The sequence below is a fragment of the Bos mutus genome, chromosome 11 (assembly GCF_027580195.1).
Source record: "Bos mutus isolate GX-2022 chromosome 11, NWIPB_WYAK_1.1, whole genome shotgun sequence".
Lineage (NCBI taxonomy): Eukaryota > Metazoa > Chordata > Mammalia > Artiodactyla > Bovidae > Bos > Bos mutus.
In genome coordinates, this window is record NC_091627.1 from 8417853 (window position 1) to 8434249 (window position 16397).

General features: G+C 52.2%; 1 protein-coding gene across 5 annotated transcripts; it reads right to left on the reverse strand.

The window, feature by feature from the left end:
• Positions 1-2: 2 nt before the first annotated feature.
• Positions 3-11710, reverse strand: FPGS (folylpolyglutamate synthase). 5 transcript variants are annotated; one of them, XM_005908445.2, is made up of 15 exons: positions 11531-11710; positions 9973-10101; positions 9829-9882; positions 9680-9744; positions 6828-6942; positions 6600-6680; positions 6409-6470; positions 6232-6334; positions 5840-5917; positions 5485-5632; positions 5281-5370; positions 4112-4262; positions 3633-3708; positions 2349-2415; positions 3-1600 (listed from the first exon to the last, which is right to left on the reverse strand). In XM_005908445.2, exons 1-15 carry the CDS (start codon positions 11657-11659, stop codon positions 1191-1193), a joined length of 1758 nt encoding a protein of 585 aa, XP_005908507.1. In that variant the 5' UTR covers positions 11660-11710; the 3' UTR covers positions 3-1190. The 5 variants fall into 5 exon arrangements, with proteins under 5 accessions (XP_005908507.1, XP_070235044.1, XP_070235043.1 ...); XM_070378943.1 differs by lacking the exon at positions 11531-11710 and adding an exon at positions 11266-11380 and having other exon boundaries at positions 6-1600; XM_070378942.1 differs by having other exon boundaries at positions 7-1600; positions 9973-10305; positions 11531-11664.
• Positions 11711-16397: the final 4687 nt, after the last annotated feature.

A 16397-nucleotide genomic window follows, 5' to 3' on the forward strand; every position in this document is an offset into this window, starting at 1 on the left:
TATACCAGGGAGAGGGGTGACTGTTCTGGGTTCAAATACCACTTCTGGGTTGTGTGACTGTGGACAAGTCCCGTGGCTTCTTTAAGCCAGCCACCATTCTCTTATCTGTGAAATGGGTGTGAGAATTTGTGATCACAAGTCCCTGTGTTTACCATGTGGTCAAGGGACACCAATTCATCCTTTTCATTTCACAGACAGGCCACCTGAGGCTCAGAGGGAAGGACTTGTCCAGGCCACACAACCTGGGCTCCTACACAGGGCAGTTCTTGGACCGGCCATAGTCCTCATCCCCTTATTGTCTGCTGAGGGAGCTAGAGGTCAAGAGTCAGTCAAATGTTTGTGTGTTCGTTGCTTGGTCATGTCTGACAAATGTTTGTGTGTTCGTTGCTTGGTCATGTCTGACTCCAAGCGACCCCATGGAGTATAGTCTACCAGGCTCCTCTGTCCATGGGATTCTCCAGGCAAGAATACTGGAGTGGGTAACCATTCCTTTCTCCAGGAGATCTTCCCAACCTAGGGATTGAACCCAGGTCTCCTGCATTGCAGGCAGATTCTTTACCATCTGAGCCACCCAGGGAGCCCATCAAATGTTTAGCCAATGCTTTAGAAAATTTTTTTGGCCACACCATACAGCATGTGGGATCTTAGCCAGGGATCGAACCCACATCCTCTCCATTGGAAGTGCAGAGTCTTAAAACCACTGGACTATCAGGGAAGTCCCAGCCAATTTTTTTTTTTAAGGAAAAAAAAAAAAAAGTTCAAAGCTTTAAATCATTTCAGCCACCCTCTGCGCCCTGGGGACCCCAGGCAGGGACCGTGTCCTTTCCCAGAAGGCCACTGGGAGGAGGAAATCTATCAACCAGCAGCCAACAGCCGGCAGGGCCCCAGGCTTGGTCAGACAGCTTACACAGTAAGCTGGGCCTGAGACAGGAAACAGGCAGGGTGGGAGTAGAAATGGGCTGGATGGTCAGGTGTGCTCCAACAGCTGGAGAACCAGGAAGAAGAGACTAGGGGCATCCAAGGCTCAGAGATAGAGCTCAGCATCCTGCCTCCAGCTCTCTATTTCACTGCCTAGAGCCCAAGACCCTGGGTCAGTCTAGACAGAATCAGGAAGGCACAAAAGGCAAATAGTTTAGGAGTTCATGGGAGATGCAGGGCAAATGCCCATCCCCTCCACCCCACTGCCTGGGCTACTGGGACAGGGAGGGCTCCAGCAGCTTCAGGACACCGCCCACCAGGTGCAGGCTGCCTGTGACCAGCACGTGAATGGCGGCAGCCTCTTGGAGTACCATGGCCCCACTGTCTGCCACAGGGTGGGCGAGGAGGCCCCGTGGGGGACTGGGCGGCTGAAAGAGAGGGTCCCGGCCTTGGGTGATCCACTGCAAGGCATGGGAGATGCAGCTGAAGACGAGGGAGCTGGCACTGTGGGTGTGGGGTGGGTGAGGCGCCAGCAGCAGAGATGCAGGCCCATCCTGCTCCTGGCTGGGGGTGCTCCAGGGGTCCGGGCTGACCTGCTCCTCATGCAGGCGACTCCAGTGCTGTTGGTGGGCGAGGCAGCGGAGCAGCACCTGGTCCAGTGTCACTGTGAAGTTCTGTTGGTCTGCGGGGCCCAGGGACAGACACATCAGTGAGGCAGCCCAGGGGAGGGGAGGGGAAGCATGCCGTGAGCCCCTGCTCAATGCCAGGCTCTATCCAAGCACCGTCCATCCTTAGCTCTGAGGAGACGGAGGCTCAGAAAGTTCGGTGACTGCCCTTTGTCGCAGAGCTGGTGAGAAACAGGCCCAGGCAGTTTAGCTTCAATGCTGGGGCTTCTACCCACGGAGCACCTCTTTCTGTCCTAACTCACTGCCTTCCCAGACTATCCCCATGCCATCTGATGTGGGGCCTGGAGATCTGTATTTTTTAGATTACTTAAAAAAAAACTTTTTACATAACCCACAGTAAAAAAGAATACATTTTATAACAGTAACCCAGGACTCACATGTGTACGCGTATACGTCTAGAAGAGAATGTCATCAGACAGTACCTACCCTCAATTTTGTGCAAGACACACTGACACTCTCTATTCTATTTTATTTAAAATGCTAGTTGAGACTAAGCTGATTTCAAGAACCATCACTGGGTTGTAACCTGCATTTTGAAAACTAGTTTCCCCAATAATTCCTTTTTAGTATTGCAGTCACAAACAACATTCAAAACGTACCAAAGGGTATTGATTTATATGATAAAACAAATCTAGTTCCTACCCAAGACCTCCAGTTTAAAAACCCCCACTGTCACCCACACAGCAATCCACCTCAGGGCCCTCTGCCGCCTGCCCACCCCAGGGACCATGCCTGTCAACTCACCTGCATTGTCTGTTGATGCCATCTCTGCCAGGTTAGGGCAGAAAATGGCATAGTCAAACTGGCAGGGCTAGAAGGCCAAAGGGAGAAGCTCAGTGTCAGGGCCTGAGAGGAGGCCCCCCACCCTGACTTCCACACAGCACCCCCAGAGTCCACATCCATTGTCCCCATCTCGAGAGATGCCACCCCCCGCCCAGCTGAACTGGAGCGCTACTGCATAAACCCACCCACAGCACTTCCACGCCCCCTGCCTCCCGATCTACCTCAGTGTACCCCGTATGGCCTGTGGCCTGAGAAGCATGGCCCAGCACAGACAGGGAGACAGACTGGAGGGGGCATGCACATTGACTTAAGGTGACCCATCTACTGAGCACAAAGGAGCGAGGTCGTGGATATGAAGGACAGATTTAGCATCTGGGTCTATGAAATGGGAAACGATCCCTAGGAGCCCTTTCAGCCTTGACAGCCAGGGCAGACTCAGTTTCCCTGGGCACAGTGGGGCCTCTCCCTCTATACTTATTAGTCCAGTGACCCCTTAAACCAAATTTTATTATTTTTTTAATCTTTTCAAGTTAGTGCTTTTATTTTCTTAGGATAAGTCCCCAGAAGTGGAATTGCCAGATCATATAACATACCAGTTTTTAACTTTTTTGAAAAACCTGTCTATTATTATCCTATTATTATCCATAGCTGCTGTGAAATGATATCCCACTAACAGTTCATAGGTGTTCCCTTTTGTCTCCATCCTCTCCAATGCTTACTTTCTCTTGTCTTTTTGATGACTGCCATTCTAACAGGTGTGAGATAATAATATCTCCTTGTGGTTTTGATTTGCATTGTACTGATCTGGCATGTTGAGTACACTCTCATATACTTATGGGCCATCTATGTTCTATGTGTCTTCTTGGGTAAACCAAAGTTTAGAAGCAGGTATCATAGTAACATCCCTGTTTTATGGTGAGGCAAACTGAGCTCAGGGAAATGCCATCTCTTATCCAGGGTCACATGCCAGTGGCGGAAGGGAACCTGACAAGTGAATCCAGAGCCTGCACCTCACACCACTTACCTGGTCCTGCCTATAATCCTGGTCTTGAGTGTGACCACAGAAAATGCGGGCAGTGACTTCCCTGTGCCCAATGCTTTTATAACACAGTTCAGGAGGGGAATGAGCAATCAGTGCCATTCTCCAGCTGAGGAAACAGGCTCAGGGATGAAGGCACGGCTCTGGGGTCAAAGCCAGCACCCGAGCTGGCCTGCCTGCTGCCCATACCCCAGCCAGTTCCTCACCTGCAGCAGCTTCAGCAGGGCCGCGGAATCCCGGTCCCCAGTGGAGTTGAAGAGCAAGACGCGCACCTCGGAACCGCTGGGAGACGGAAGGGTTAGAGGGCAGGGGACGTCAGAGAGGAGGCGCCTCCCACCCCTTCTCCGCGGGCCCCGCCCCATCCTTCCTCCAGAAACTGCCTCTCCTTCCCTGCTGTCCCAGTCCGAGCCTGTCCTCTTGTCCCGCCCCATCCGTCCCCGAGGTCCAGCCCCGCCCATGCCCCACCCCTCCTCAAGGTCCTGCCCCTTTCCGCTGACCAAGCCCCGCCCCATCGTTCCCTGAGGTCCCACCCCTCCCCACTGACCCAGCCTCGCCCCCGCCCACGCTCCACCCCTCCTCAAGGTCCCGCCCCTCTCCACAGACCAAGCCCTGCCCCATCCTTCCCCGAGGTCCCGCCCCCTCCCCTGGACCCCATGTCCCGGCCCCGCCTCGGCCCGCTGCTCACCTGTCTGGCCTCTCGCAGCGGTGCAGCGCCTGGCGGAACCAGCGCACACAGGCTTGCATGCTGCTGGTGGTGTGCGCGCCGTCCAGGTACCAGGTAAGAGGCCCGCGCCGCAGCAACTGCGTCCGACCTGGCCATTCCGTGTGCCGAAGCCCTGGGGTTGGGGAGCAAGGCAGTCCTCCAGGCGCAGCCCCGAGCCAGCCCTCCCGTATTCTCCCACTCCGGTCCTCAACTAACTGCTTGCCCGTACTCAGAGCCCTCGTTACTCGCCAATCTGATTGGCCCAGAAGCCTCTGGTTGGGCCCTAGTCGCTGGGATTAACTGTTTGGCTGCCTTATCGGGTGGAATCTTCCAGGCAGCCCTGAGAGGGGGGCTGCTGTCATATATTAGTCCCAAAATGCAGGCAGAGAACCCTGACTCAGAGAGATTAGGTCACTGAGCGAGTGAGTCCTGGGCTTGTGTGCTCAGTTGCTTCAGTTGCATCGGACGCTTTGCAACCGCCTGGAGCCCGCCAGGCTCCTCTGTCCATGGGATTTCCCAGGCAAGAATCCCGGAGTGGGTTGCCGTTTCCTTCTCCAAGGGGAGCTTCCCGACCCAGGGATTAAACCTGTGTCTGCCACGTCTCCTGCATTGCAGGCGTATTCTGCACCGTTGATCCCCCAGGGAAGCCCTGAGTCCTGGGGCTGGGATGTAAACCCCCTGGCTCCAGGACTGTCTCACGGCCCTGACACAGGGCCTGGCACACAGTGGGCTCTCTGGAACCATCTGCTGAAGGGCTTTAACAGCCACGAGGTCCTAGTATGTGCTGAAAGCTTTGAGGGGAAGCAAGAAACCTGAAGAGTATCACCGTCCTCAAGACCCTCATGGTCTCCTGATGATGACAAGCATGACAGTTCTGGCAGCTACCACGGGCCACCCGGGCACTGTATCCCATATCTGCCAGGCTCTGGACTCAGTCCTTTAGTGACAGCACCTCTCAGTGGATCCTATCATGGTCTCACTTGGCAGATGGGGAAACAGGTTCAGAGAGACTTCACGGACTCAAAGTGTGGGAAGTTTGCTGCCTTCAGCAGAGTCCTTTCTCTTAAGGCACCTTTGGCCCCACCTCTCTAATAGGAGACCAAAAGAAAACACCTGAAGGGGGCCCAGCTGGGCAGAAAGGTCCAACTCACCCTGCTGCATGCGGGGCGTGGGCTGGAACACAGGTGCCAGGGGCAGCTGCCCCGGGAGGCTGGGCCTGGATGCCTTCAGCTCCCCAGCATCTGGCAGGGAAGGGAAGGGAGAGGGAGGGCTTCAGTGGGCTCGGTCCTCACCTCTAAGGGCCCTCAGAGGCAGGTCCACCTGTCCCCTGCCCACCCACTGACCTGTCCACTTACCCTGGTAACCTTTCTGCTGCAGCCAGCAGCGGGCCACCTGCAAGGCCAGGGCAGCATTGGACCGCTGGTGCTCTCCCTCCAGGCCCAGGGTCAGTGGTGGCCCCCCTTCCTCCAGGGCTTGTAGTGGTGGGCACAGGTAGAGGGGACACTGCGGGGGAGATAGGCAGCAGCTGCTCAGGGGATAGCCCTCCCTGATGCCATCAGCCCTTCCATCTACCAGAACCCACCAAACCCTGTTCCTAGAACCGAGATGCACCCCAGCTGGACGAACACAGATGAGCAAACCGAGGGCCCAGAGGATAAAGTGCCTCCCCAGGCAGTCCTCCTCCACCCCCGGCAGCTCCATCAGACTCACTGAGATCTGCTGAGCCCTGTCCCTTAGCACCGCCAGCGGCTCGTCAGGCTGGAGCACGGTGAAGGCAGGGACGCCACTCTGTGGAGGACACGGAGAGTGAGCCAGGGGCTGCCCAAGGTGCTCCACTGCCCATCTCTGGCCCCCACATCCCTGGTTCTGGGCAGCCCATTCAGCCTTCCCCCACTGGACCTTTGGGAGCCCCTCGATGGGGAGACTGAGGCCAGAGATGGGGCTCAACTTGTTCCAGTCCCACACAGAGTTCCCATGAGAACCCAGACCCCACTGATTCCAAGACCTAATTCTGAGTTAAGATACAAATGAGCACCCCTCCCCTTCCCTGAATCTTGAGGGCCAGGGTCAGGCCATCCATGTACCTCCCCTCCCCAGGTCACCTTAAAAATGCCCCCTTTCTGCCATGCGATCTTCTCCATCGTGTCCCCCAGAAGGCCAGTGTGGTCGATGCCAAGAGAGGTGATCCCACACACCACAGGCTTCCTGCGGGAAACAAAAGGGCCAGGATGCCCCTGGGCTCCTGGCCGCCATCCCTCTCCCCAAGCCATCGGCCTCACCTGATGATGTTGGTGCAGTCGTAAGCCCCGCCAATGCCTACTTCCAACACTGCCAGGTCTACCTGCAGAGGACCACAGGGCATGGCAGGGGGCACAGGGGCTCCCGGACACTGCATGGGAGCCCTTAACCTGCTGAGATTCCCCTTCCCAAGGTCTGGAACACAGGGTTTTGGGGAGGGGGCCATACACACCTTCTCTTGGAGGAAGACGTGGAAGGCCATCAGCGTGAGGAAGCGGAAGTAGCCGGGCATGGAGACACAGCTGCTGTCGTCCTGTGGACAGGATCATGTCAGAGCTCGGGGCCACTGCAGCCTCTGTGCTGGGGAGATGGTGTCCTGGGATGCGCAGCGCCCTCTGGGTCTACCCACCCACTTGAGGTCCCCTAGCCTGCCCACCCACCAGCCCTCTGGCACAGGCACCTTGGTCTCCTCCAGCCGGTGGTAGAGGCGCCAGAAGTGCTTGGTGAAGAGCTCGGAGCTTATGGGCTGCCCATTGATGCGGATCCGCTCACGCACCTGCACCAGGTGGGGAGAGCTGTCGAAAGAACAAGGGTCATCAGGAAACTCCCTTCCCAAGACCCCCAGGCTGCCCCCCACCCCCGCCCCATAGTCAGACCCGTCTTTTGGAAAAACAAATCAGGCTATGTCACTGTCCTGCTGAAAACCCTTCTCGCTCCTCACCTCGGCCTTCTAGGCCCCAGTGGGGCTGGTTCCACTGGCCTCTGTACCTCACCTCTCCTGCATCCCTTGGAAGGTCCCTGTGCCCCAGCTCCTCTGGACTATTTTTTAGCTCCTCCAGCCCTGCTTCCTCCCCCGCCTGCCCACGTACTTTCTATCTCCAGGCCTACCTGTGGACCTGCCCACTACACAGATCTCAAGTTAAGACCACTCCTCCAGCAGAGAGAAAGGATCCTCCCCACCAGGCTGGTCTGGAATGCTCTCTGGGCTCCTATAGCACTGCCTCCAGCAGCCCACACCAATCAGCTACTCTGCCAACATCTGTCCCCATAATGTCTGTCTGTCTTCCTGTCCTTGAGGACAAAGCCTCATCAGCTGTGTTCAAGTTGCAGCCCCAGACTGGCCCATGAGGCCACATGGGCCCAAGCTGAAGGCTGAGTTTTTAACTCCTCAAATTATTTTAGATGAGATTTGGGGCTTCTATTCGAATCCTCAAAGACCCTCTCATATTATGAATCCTCTCCATTTCTCTATTTTGAACAAAGAACTGTGAAGGGAAAACACACTGATCTGAAAGGACTTCAGTCAGCTGGTTTCAGCTGTTTACAGAGGTCACTTGATAGAACTGGTAAAATAGAAGGAGGCACACATCTTGAATGCCCCAAGCCTAGGGACTGAAACCTGAGCGATTCGCTGGCATGTTAATTCCACTGCTTTGCCAGAGATGGGTTTAAGAAAGGCACATACAGCTTCAGGGAGAGGGACCCCTATCTATCCCCACCGGCTCACTCCAATCCTCTGGTGTGATTTTAGATGCTTGAATGTGGCCAAGACGGGGCGCTGCCCAGTGGGCAAAGCAGCGGCTGAGGCTGGCACAGTGACAGGGTTCCCTTCTGCTGCCCACTAGGGAGACCTCGACAGGGGCATCATACCCTATGCTTACTGTCTAAGCCCTTACTAGCCAGGCTTTCTGCTCCTTATGGCAAAGATACCCTAACTGATAAATATTTCTATGTGATTTAAAAACTGTGTAAGGAATTTAAGTTAATAAAAAGATATCTGAGGGGGCTTTCCTGATGGTCCAGTGGTTAAGAATCTGCCTTGCAATGCAAGGGACACTGGTTCGATCCCTGGTCTGGGAAGATCCCACATGCTGCAGAGCAACCAAGCCCATGCACCAGAACTATTGAGCCTGAGCGCGGCCACTACTGAAGCCCACGTGCCCTAAAGCCTGTGCTCCACAAGAAAAGCAACTGCGATGAGAAGCCCCCATACCACAACGAGGTGTAGCCCCTGCTTGCCGCAACTAGAGAAAGCCCGCACAGCAGTGATGAAGACCCACCACAACCAATAAATAATACATAAATCTTAAAAAAAAAAAAGGAATCCCTTAGAAGAAATGGAGTAGCCATCATAGTTAACAAAAGAGTCCAAAATGCAGTACTTGGATGCAATCTCAAAAATGACAGAATGATCTCTGTTCGTTTCCAAGGCAAACCGGTTATTCAGTATCACAGTAATCCAAGTCTATGTCCTGATCAGTAACGCTGAAGAAGCTGAAGTTGAACGGTTCTATGAAGACCTACAAGATCTTTTAGAACTAACACCCAAAAAAGATGTCCCTTTCATTATAGGGGACTGGAATGCAAAAGTAGGAAGTCAAGAAACACCTGGAGTAACAGGCAAATTTGGCCTTGGAATACGGAATGAAGCAGGGCAAAGACTAATAGAGTTTTGCCAAGAGAATGCACTGGTCATAACAAACACCCTCTTCCAACAATACAAGAGAAGACTGTATACGTGGACGTCACCAGATGGCCAATGCTGAAATCAAATTGATTATATTTTTTGCAGTCAAAGATGGAGAAGCTCTATACAGTCAGCAAAAACAAGACCAGGAGCTGACTGTGGCTCAGACCATGAACTCCTTATTGCCAAATTCAGACTTATTGGCCACCTGATGCAAAGAACTGACTCGTTTGAAAAGACCCTGATGCTGGGAAAGATTGAAGGCAGGAGGAGAAGGGGATGACAGAGGATAATAAGATGGTTGGATGGCATCACCGACTCAATGGACATGAGTTTGGGTAGGCTCCGGGAATTGGTGATGGACAGGGAGGCCTGACGTGCTGCAGTTCATGGGGTCACAACGAGTCAGACACGACTGAGCAACTGAACTGAACTGAACTGAAAAAAAAGACGTCTGAGGGACTTCCCTGGCAGTCCAGTGGTTAAGTCTCCACACTTCCACTGCAGGGGGCACGGGTTTGATCCCTGGTTAGGGAACTAAGATCCCTCATACTGCACGATGTGGCCAAAAAAGAAATAAAAAGATATCTGACTTTTCCAGCTGTATATTTCTTTTATCCATTCAAGTCGCTGCTCCCCTCCCCAAGTTCTTTGCATTATGAAAATTAGAGATTGCCATAAACTTGGGCTAATACACTAAATGCTAACTGTATGTTGAATGAATAAACACTGGTCAGAAAGACATGCAGCTGAGTTCCTGTGGGTGACCCTGGCCCTGAGGTTCAGGTTGGATCCAGAGCCCCCCAGACAGCTAGGGGACACCACATCCCTCTGTACCTCAGTACCTAAAGAACCCCGTCTTCAGGCCATAGCTTCGGAGGATACGTTCAGTGAAGGCACACGTGGAGCCCTGTAAAGAAAAGGTCTTGTCTGGGCAGGTCCCAACCCCCCACCCCAGCCTGTGGACGCCCTACCCCTGGGTCCAGTGATTCACCTTCCCCTTGGTTCCAGTGATGTGGATAATGTTCAGCTGGTCCAAGTCCTCCACCTGGGACAGACAGACAAGGTCCCTGCCTCAGGCACAGGATGCACAGACAGAAGTGGGGGGTGGAGGTGGTTACAGACCCTTCCACCTTACCTGCAGCCCACTCCGTGCCAAGTACAGCTTCATGGCTTCCAGCTGTGTCTGGGGGTCACCCCGCTTACGCTTCACCATCTCCAAGTAGTTAGCATTGGTCTGCAGGGTGTTGAGTGTACGCACGGCATCCTGGCAGTGAGCCCCAGGTAGCAAGTTAAGGCGCATTAGGGGCCCACAGGGACAGAGGCACACAGCATGCCAGTGGCTAGGCCCAGGTACCAGGACTGCCAGGCCAGCCCTGGTGCCCCAGCCCAGAGGTTAGGCACCACTGAGAAAGAAGTGGCATCTTTCTAGCTCTGGCAGAAATGGGAGCCTGGGGCAGTTCAGCTTCACCTAGGGAGTGCCAGGCAAAAAGAGGTAAAATGACTAACGGGACTAGGCTTCACTCTCAGGCCTTTGCTCTAATTCTCTCCATGCGTGCATGCGTGTGTGCATGCTCAGTCATGTCCAGCTGTTTGCAACCCCATGGACCGTAGCCCACCAGGTTCCTCTGTCCATGGGACTTCCCAGGCAAGAATACTGGAGTGTGTTGTCGTTTCCTTCCCCAGGGGATCTTCCTGAGCCAGGGATTGAACCCATGTCCCCTGCATCTCCTGCACTGGCAGGTAGATCCTTTACCACTGAGCTACTGGGGAAGCCCAATTCCCTCCATAGTTCACCACTATATCAGGCTCCTCCTAAAGCAGGGCCAGAACCACAGAAGGCTAGGATCTTAGAACTGACGGAATTAGAACTAGGAATTCCTGGAGGCTTCCATGCCTAACCCTGAGGATTGGGATCCCACATTCTGACCCAGAGAAGAGTTGCTTGAAGCAACCAGTTGGTAAAGAGGAGTCTCAGCGGGAGGAAGGGTGTGCCAGGGTTGCCCAGACAAGAAGGCAGGTAGGCATAGCCTCAGGACAGTTCACACTGGGTGGTGGAAGTGGGAGTGATATTTATAATCCTTCAGGGCCTCAATGGCAGGCCCTGGTTGCAGGCCCTACTCGTCAAACTTGTGCCACCTGCCTGGCCACCATCCTGTGCTGGTCTCTGGCAACCGGCCTTTGGCACAGAACCAGGAGGAAGTTTTTTGTCTAACCACCGCCCCCGCTCCTGAGTTCTGCCTGTCCCCCAATTCTAAGCACTTGGATCTCCTTCTGCCTGAATCCTGGAGACTCCAACCCACATCTAGACTCCTGGATCTCCCAAGTCTGAACTCCCGAATCCCTCTACTCTCCCCCACCCCCAACTGCTGCTTCGGAGTCCGGAGACACTGTAATAACTCCAGAATCTCAGCTGAGCCGCTGGTCCTACCATCAGGCGTCCCCTTCCTCTCTTCCAACCGCGGTTCACTTCAGCCTCAGAATTTCCAAATCCGGTAGAGCGGGGCCCAACTTCCTGGTGCCTGTCCCCACCTCCAGACTCCAGAAGGTCCCCGCCCGCCCCGCCCCTCGACCCCTGCGAGTCTCTCGGTCCCAGGCTCCTGGCCACCCACTCAGCTTAGCGCAGACCAGATGCTAAGTGACCTCAGGCTGGCTCACGAGTCATTGCGTGACCTCCCGCCGGAGGGCAAAGATACCTGATACTCCATGTCTGGCTCCTGCAGCACAGGCCACGCGCTCAACCCTCGCCGCACTGCGACCCTGGTTGTTGCACCACGCGGAGAAACCGCTGCCAGGAAGAGAGCGTGGCAGCGTGCCCGAGACATTGTAGAGGGCCAGGCAGCTGCACGCTAGGCCCGGACCGAAAAAAACTAAGCTCCTGGGCCCGCCCCCGACCCGCCTCCTCTCTTCGCCAATCAGAGCTGCCCATCGCCACTGCGACCAATAAGAATCTGTGAGACGCCATCTTTGTGAGGGGCAGGCGCCGGCGCGGGCCGGAGAGTTCGTTCATGTTTATGAGGGGTACGGTCCCGCAGGAGTCCTCCTCCCTAGAAAAATACGCACTCTTTTCGTCGTCTTCTCCAGGATCTGGCCGCACTCCCCCCACCTCCCCCAAATAGCCAGTCCCAGTCAGCAGCCCTGCTCCAGGCCAGAACCAGCTGCGAGCCGGGACCAGTTCAGTTCAGTTCAGTTGCTCAGTCGTGTCCGACTCTTTGCGACCCCATGGACTGCAACACGCCAGGCGCCCCTGGTCCATCACCAACTCCCGGAGTTTACTCAAACTCATGTCCATTGAGTCGGTGATGCCATCCAACCATCTCATCCTCTGTCATCCCCTTCTCCTCCTGCCTTCAATCTTTCCTAGCATCAGGGTCTTTTCCAATGAGTCAGTTCTTCACGGTGACCAAAGTATTGGAGTTTCAGCTTCAGCATCAGTCCTTCCAGTGAATATTCAGGACTGATTTCCTTTAGGATGGACTGGTTGGATCTCCCTGCAGTCCAAGGAACTCTCAAGAGTCTTCTCCAACACCACAGCTCAAAAGCATCAATTCTTCGACGCTCAGCTTGCTTTATAGCCCAACTCTCACGTCCATACATGACCACTGGAAAAACCATAGCCTTGACTAGACAGACCTTTGTTGGCAAAGTAATGTCTCTGCTTTTTAATATGCTGTCTAGGTTGGTCATAACTTTCCTTCCAGGGAGTAAGCGTCTTTTAATTTCATGGCTGCAATCACCATCTGCAGTGATTTTGGAGCCCCCCAAAATAAAGTCAGCCATTGTTTCCGCTGTTTCCCATCTATTTGCAATGAAGTGATGGAACCGGATGCCATGATCTTAGTTTTCTGAATGTTGAGCTTTAAGCCAACTTTTTCACTCTCCTCTTTCACTTTCATCAAGAGGCTCTTTAGTTCTTCTTCACTTTCTGCCATAAGGGTGGTGTCATCTGCATATCTGAGGTTACTGATATTTCTCCCGGCAATCTTGATTCCAGCTTGTGCTTCCTCCAGCCCAGCGTTTCTCATGATGTACCCTGCATATAAGTTAAATAAACAGGGTGACAATATACGGCCTTGACGTACTCCTTTTCCTATTTGGAGCCAGTCTGTTGTTCCATGTCCAGTTCTAACTGTTGCTTGGAATATTAGGTCCATGAATCAAGGCAAATGGGAAGTGGTCAAACAGGAGATGGCAAGAGTGAACATCAACATTTTAGGACTCAACGGGCCAGGATACAATGACAGAACTTGTGGACACCTCAGGGAGGTCACTGAATCGCAGCTCCCAAAACATCACGACCCAACACAGAGACAAACTGCAGGGATGTGGCCTCTGCCCTCATGAATCTGACAGCTCGACTGCAGGATAACAGACCAAAAACCAGGCACCTACAGCTACTGGGTCCCCTAACCATTCCTGGGCAGCCTGGGAAGGCTTCCTGGAAGAGGCAACATCCTGACCTCATGAACTGTGGAGATTGAGCACAGTTAGTGAGCCCCAGGGTGACAGGATGCCAGAGCCAGCAGGATCTTGTGGCCTTATAAGAAATTGGGTTGCATTTAGATTTGGATTACAATAAAATGGTTCTAAGAAAGGATGACAAGATTAGATTTGCACCTTGGAAGATGTGCTGTTTAGAGAGAGCTGCCCTCAGAGAGGGCAGTAATCTGCCCTACCTGTGGGTGGAGGATCCAGGTTTGTCCTGGAGTTTTCAGAACTTTTTCTATGACTTCATTTTTTAAATTAATACTTTTGCTCTTGATTTAAAAATATTTTTACTTTTCTTAATCTTTTTTTACTTTAATTTTTGGCACCCCCATTAGATCCCTGACCAAGGGTTGAACCTGGGCCCCCTGCATGGGTAGTACAGAGTTTTAACCACAGACCACCAGGGAAGTCCCTGTATATGACCTTCTTGGTTCCAACTGGTAGCATGGGGAAAAAGTAGTATGGAGATTCCCTTTCTACAGTTGAGACTTGGAAAGGTGTGTGTGTTTGGGTAGTGGTGGGGAGTTGCTGCAAGAAGCTTCTAGAGAAGTTTCCTCAGATAAAAGGCAGTCCCTTAACAACTGATGGTAGTAGTCTCTCCCTCTTTCCTGCAGACACTGGGTCTAAATATTTAGCAGAGATTGTTTGATTTTGAAATAAACACATGTGTTGGGAAGATTCTGTCATTGGCTAGACTTCTGCTCTTCATATCACTGGTGGGTGCCCCACCCCTGCCCCATGGGAGATGGACAGGTTGTTGTCTTGCTTAGTTTTCTTCTTTTTTAAAAATCATTGAAACTTTCTTTATACATTATAACTTAATAACTGCATAAAATTGATCATAAAATGGCATTAAATGTTTTTTTTTCTTTTGCTTAACCCTCTTTCTCCCCCCACCTTTGGTAATTCTTACTGACAGCCAAGGAGATCAAACCAGTCAATCCCAAAATAAATCAATCCTGAATATCCATGGGAAGGACTGATGCTGAACCTAAAGCTCCAACACTTTGGCCACTTGATGTGAAGAGCCAACTCATTGGAAAAAACCTGATGCTGGGAAAGACGGAAAGCAAAAGGAGAAGGGGGCGGCAGAGAATGAGGTAGTTAGATAGCATCACTGACTCAGTGGACGTGAATTTGAACAAACTCTGGGAGACAGTGGAGGACAGAGGTGCCTGGCATGCTACTGTCCATGGAGTCCCAAAGAGTTGGGCGCGACTTAGTGACTGAACGACAAGAACATTGACAACCAAGTGTGTGTCCCCTGGTGTGTGTCTGCTCGTGAAATCACAGACACAACTCGCTAGGGCCTTGGGCTTTTTTATTTTGGTTTTTCTGGGCCATGCAGCCCAGCTTGCGGGATCTCAGTCCCTCCACCAGGGATTGAACCCAGGCCACAGTGAAAGCCCCAAATCCTAACCACTAGACTACCAGAGAACTCCCTATAGAACCTTGCTGATGCAAATGACAATACTTTCTGCATCTTAACAGTCATACTCAACAATAAGCCTTTAGGGATCCATAGACTTCCCTGGTGGTCTAGTGGTTAAGACTCCGTGCTTTCATTGCAGGGGGCATGGGTTCAATCCCTGGTCAGGGAACTAAGCTCCTGCATGCTTCAGGGTCAAAAAAGAAAATAAAACCAACCCCCTCAAAAAAAAAAAACCTAAAAAATAAGGAGGGATCCCTTTAAGACCATTACTTAGCAAACAGTTAAGTAGAACCTTTCTGGGCCAAGCACTGCTTTAAATCCATTCTACATAATTACTCATTTAATCACCAAAATCCTGTGAAATAGGTACCAGTATTATGCCCTGTTTCACAAGTGAGGAAACTGAGGCCCAGAGAAATAAAGGCACATGCCCAAGTCAAAACATCAAAATTTGAGCTCTGGCCCCAGAGTCCTTATTCCTAGCCTCTATACCTTCCTCCTGGCCCGCCCCCCCACTGGAGGTGGGGGCACTGCTAGCTCAGAAGCAGTGGCTATACCATAATGCATTCCCTCCTTGCCTGCAGTGCTCTGCCGCAGTGGGTAGCATCTACACCAGGGGCTTAAATTTCTGAGGGTGAGATTGCATGGGATGAGGAACATTTGGGTCCAAGGGTATTTGCATCCCTTCCCCCCAACACTGGAAACGTTGCAGCCCATCAGTTGTGTGTGTGGAGAGAGCACCCCTATTCCAGAATGTCCCCCAGATGGCGGGGTGTGGAGTACCCTGTCATTCTTATCGTGTATTTCCCTGGCTACAGTGAAATTGAGCTTCTTTCCAGGCTTCTATTTCAGTAAACTGCTAAAACTTCAGGACTTTGGTCACTTTGTGAAGAGTTGACTCATTGGAAAAGATCTTGCTTCTGGGAAAGACTGAGGGCAGGAGGCGATGGGGATGGCAGAGGATGAGATGATTAAAGAGCATTACCGACTCAATGGACCTGAATTTGAGCAAACTCCGGGAGATAATGGAGGACAGAGGAGCCTGGCATGCTACAGTCCATGGGATCACAAGGAGTCGGTCGTGACTTAGCGACTGAACAACAAAAACAAGAAGCCTTGGCAAAGTCACCCAGTGGCCTTTCCTCCATGTTCTCTAAGGATCGTTTTTTTTTTTTTGTTTGTTTTGGCTGATTCCATGACTGCTTTGGGATCCCAGCTGTCAAAGCACCATGTCCTAACCACTGGACCATCAGGGAATTCCCTCCAAGGACAATTTTTATAGCCAATGACACCTGGAAATTTAAGAGGGGAAGGAATACAATCGATTTATCTTCTTTGTTGTATTCAAACTGCTTCTTACTTTTTATTTTGTCTTTAAATTCTCACTTTTTTTTTTTGGATGGATAATACATCATATCATTTAAATAGTGAGAGGTACGAAAAGGTACACTGGGAAAAGCTTCCCTCCCGCCCCAGGTCCTAGCAACCTAATTCTCCACCCAAAAGCAAAGTTATGCTTCTTGTGATTTTTCTAGAGACATTTTATGCAATTACAAGGAAATACAAATATATATTGATTTCTTATTTATACTCAAGTATTCTTGCCTGGAGAATTCCATGGACAGAGAAGCCTAGTGGGCTAC

Bases quoted from the DNA above. Each gene is read 5' to 3' on its own strand.
- FPGS (XM_005908445.2), bottom strand. From the start codon at position 11,659: ATGTCTCGGGCACGCTGCCACGCTCTCTTCCTGGCAGCGGTTTCTCCG. The intron at 10,102-11,530 runs GTATCTTTGCCC...GCTCACTGCCAG, and splicing joins AGCCAGACATGGAGTATCAG to GATGCCGTGCGTACACTCAA. The intron at 5,918-6,231 runs GTGACCTGGGGA...TGTCCTCCACAG, and splicing joins AGAAAGGGGGCATTTTTAAG to AGTGGCGTCCCTGCCTTCAC.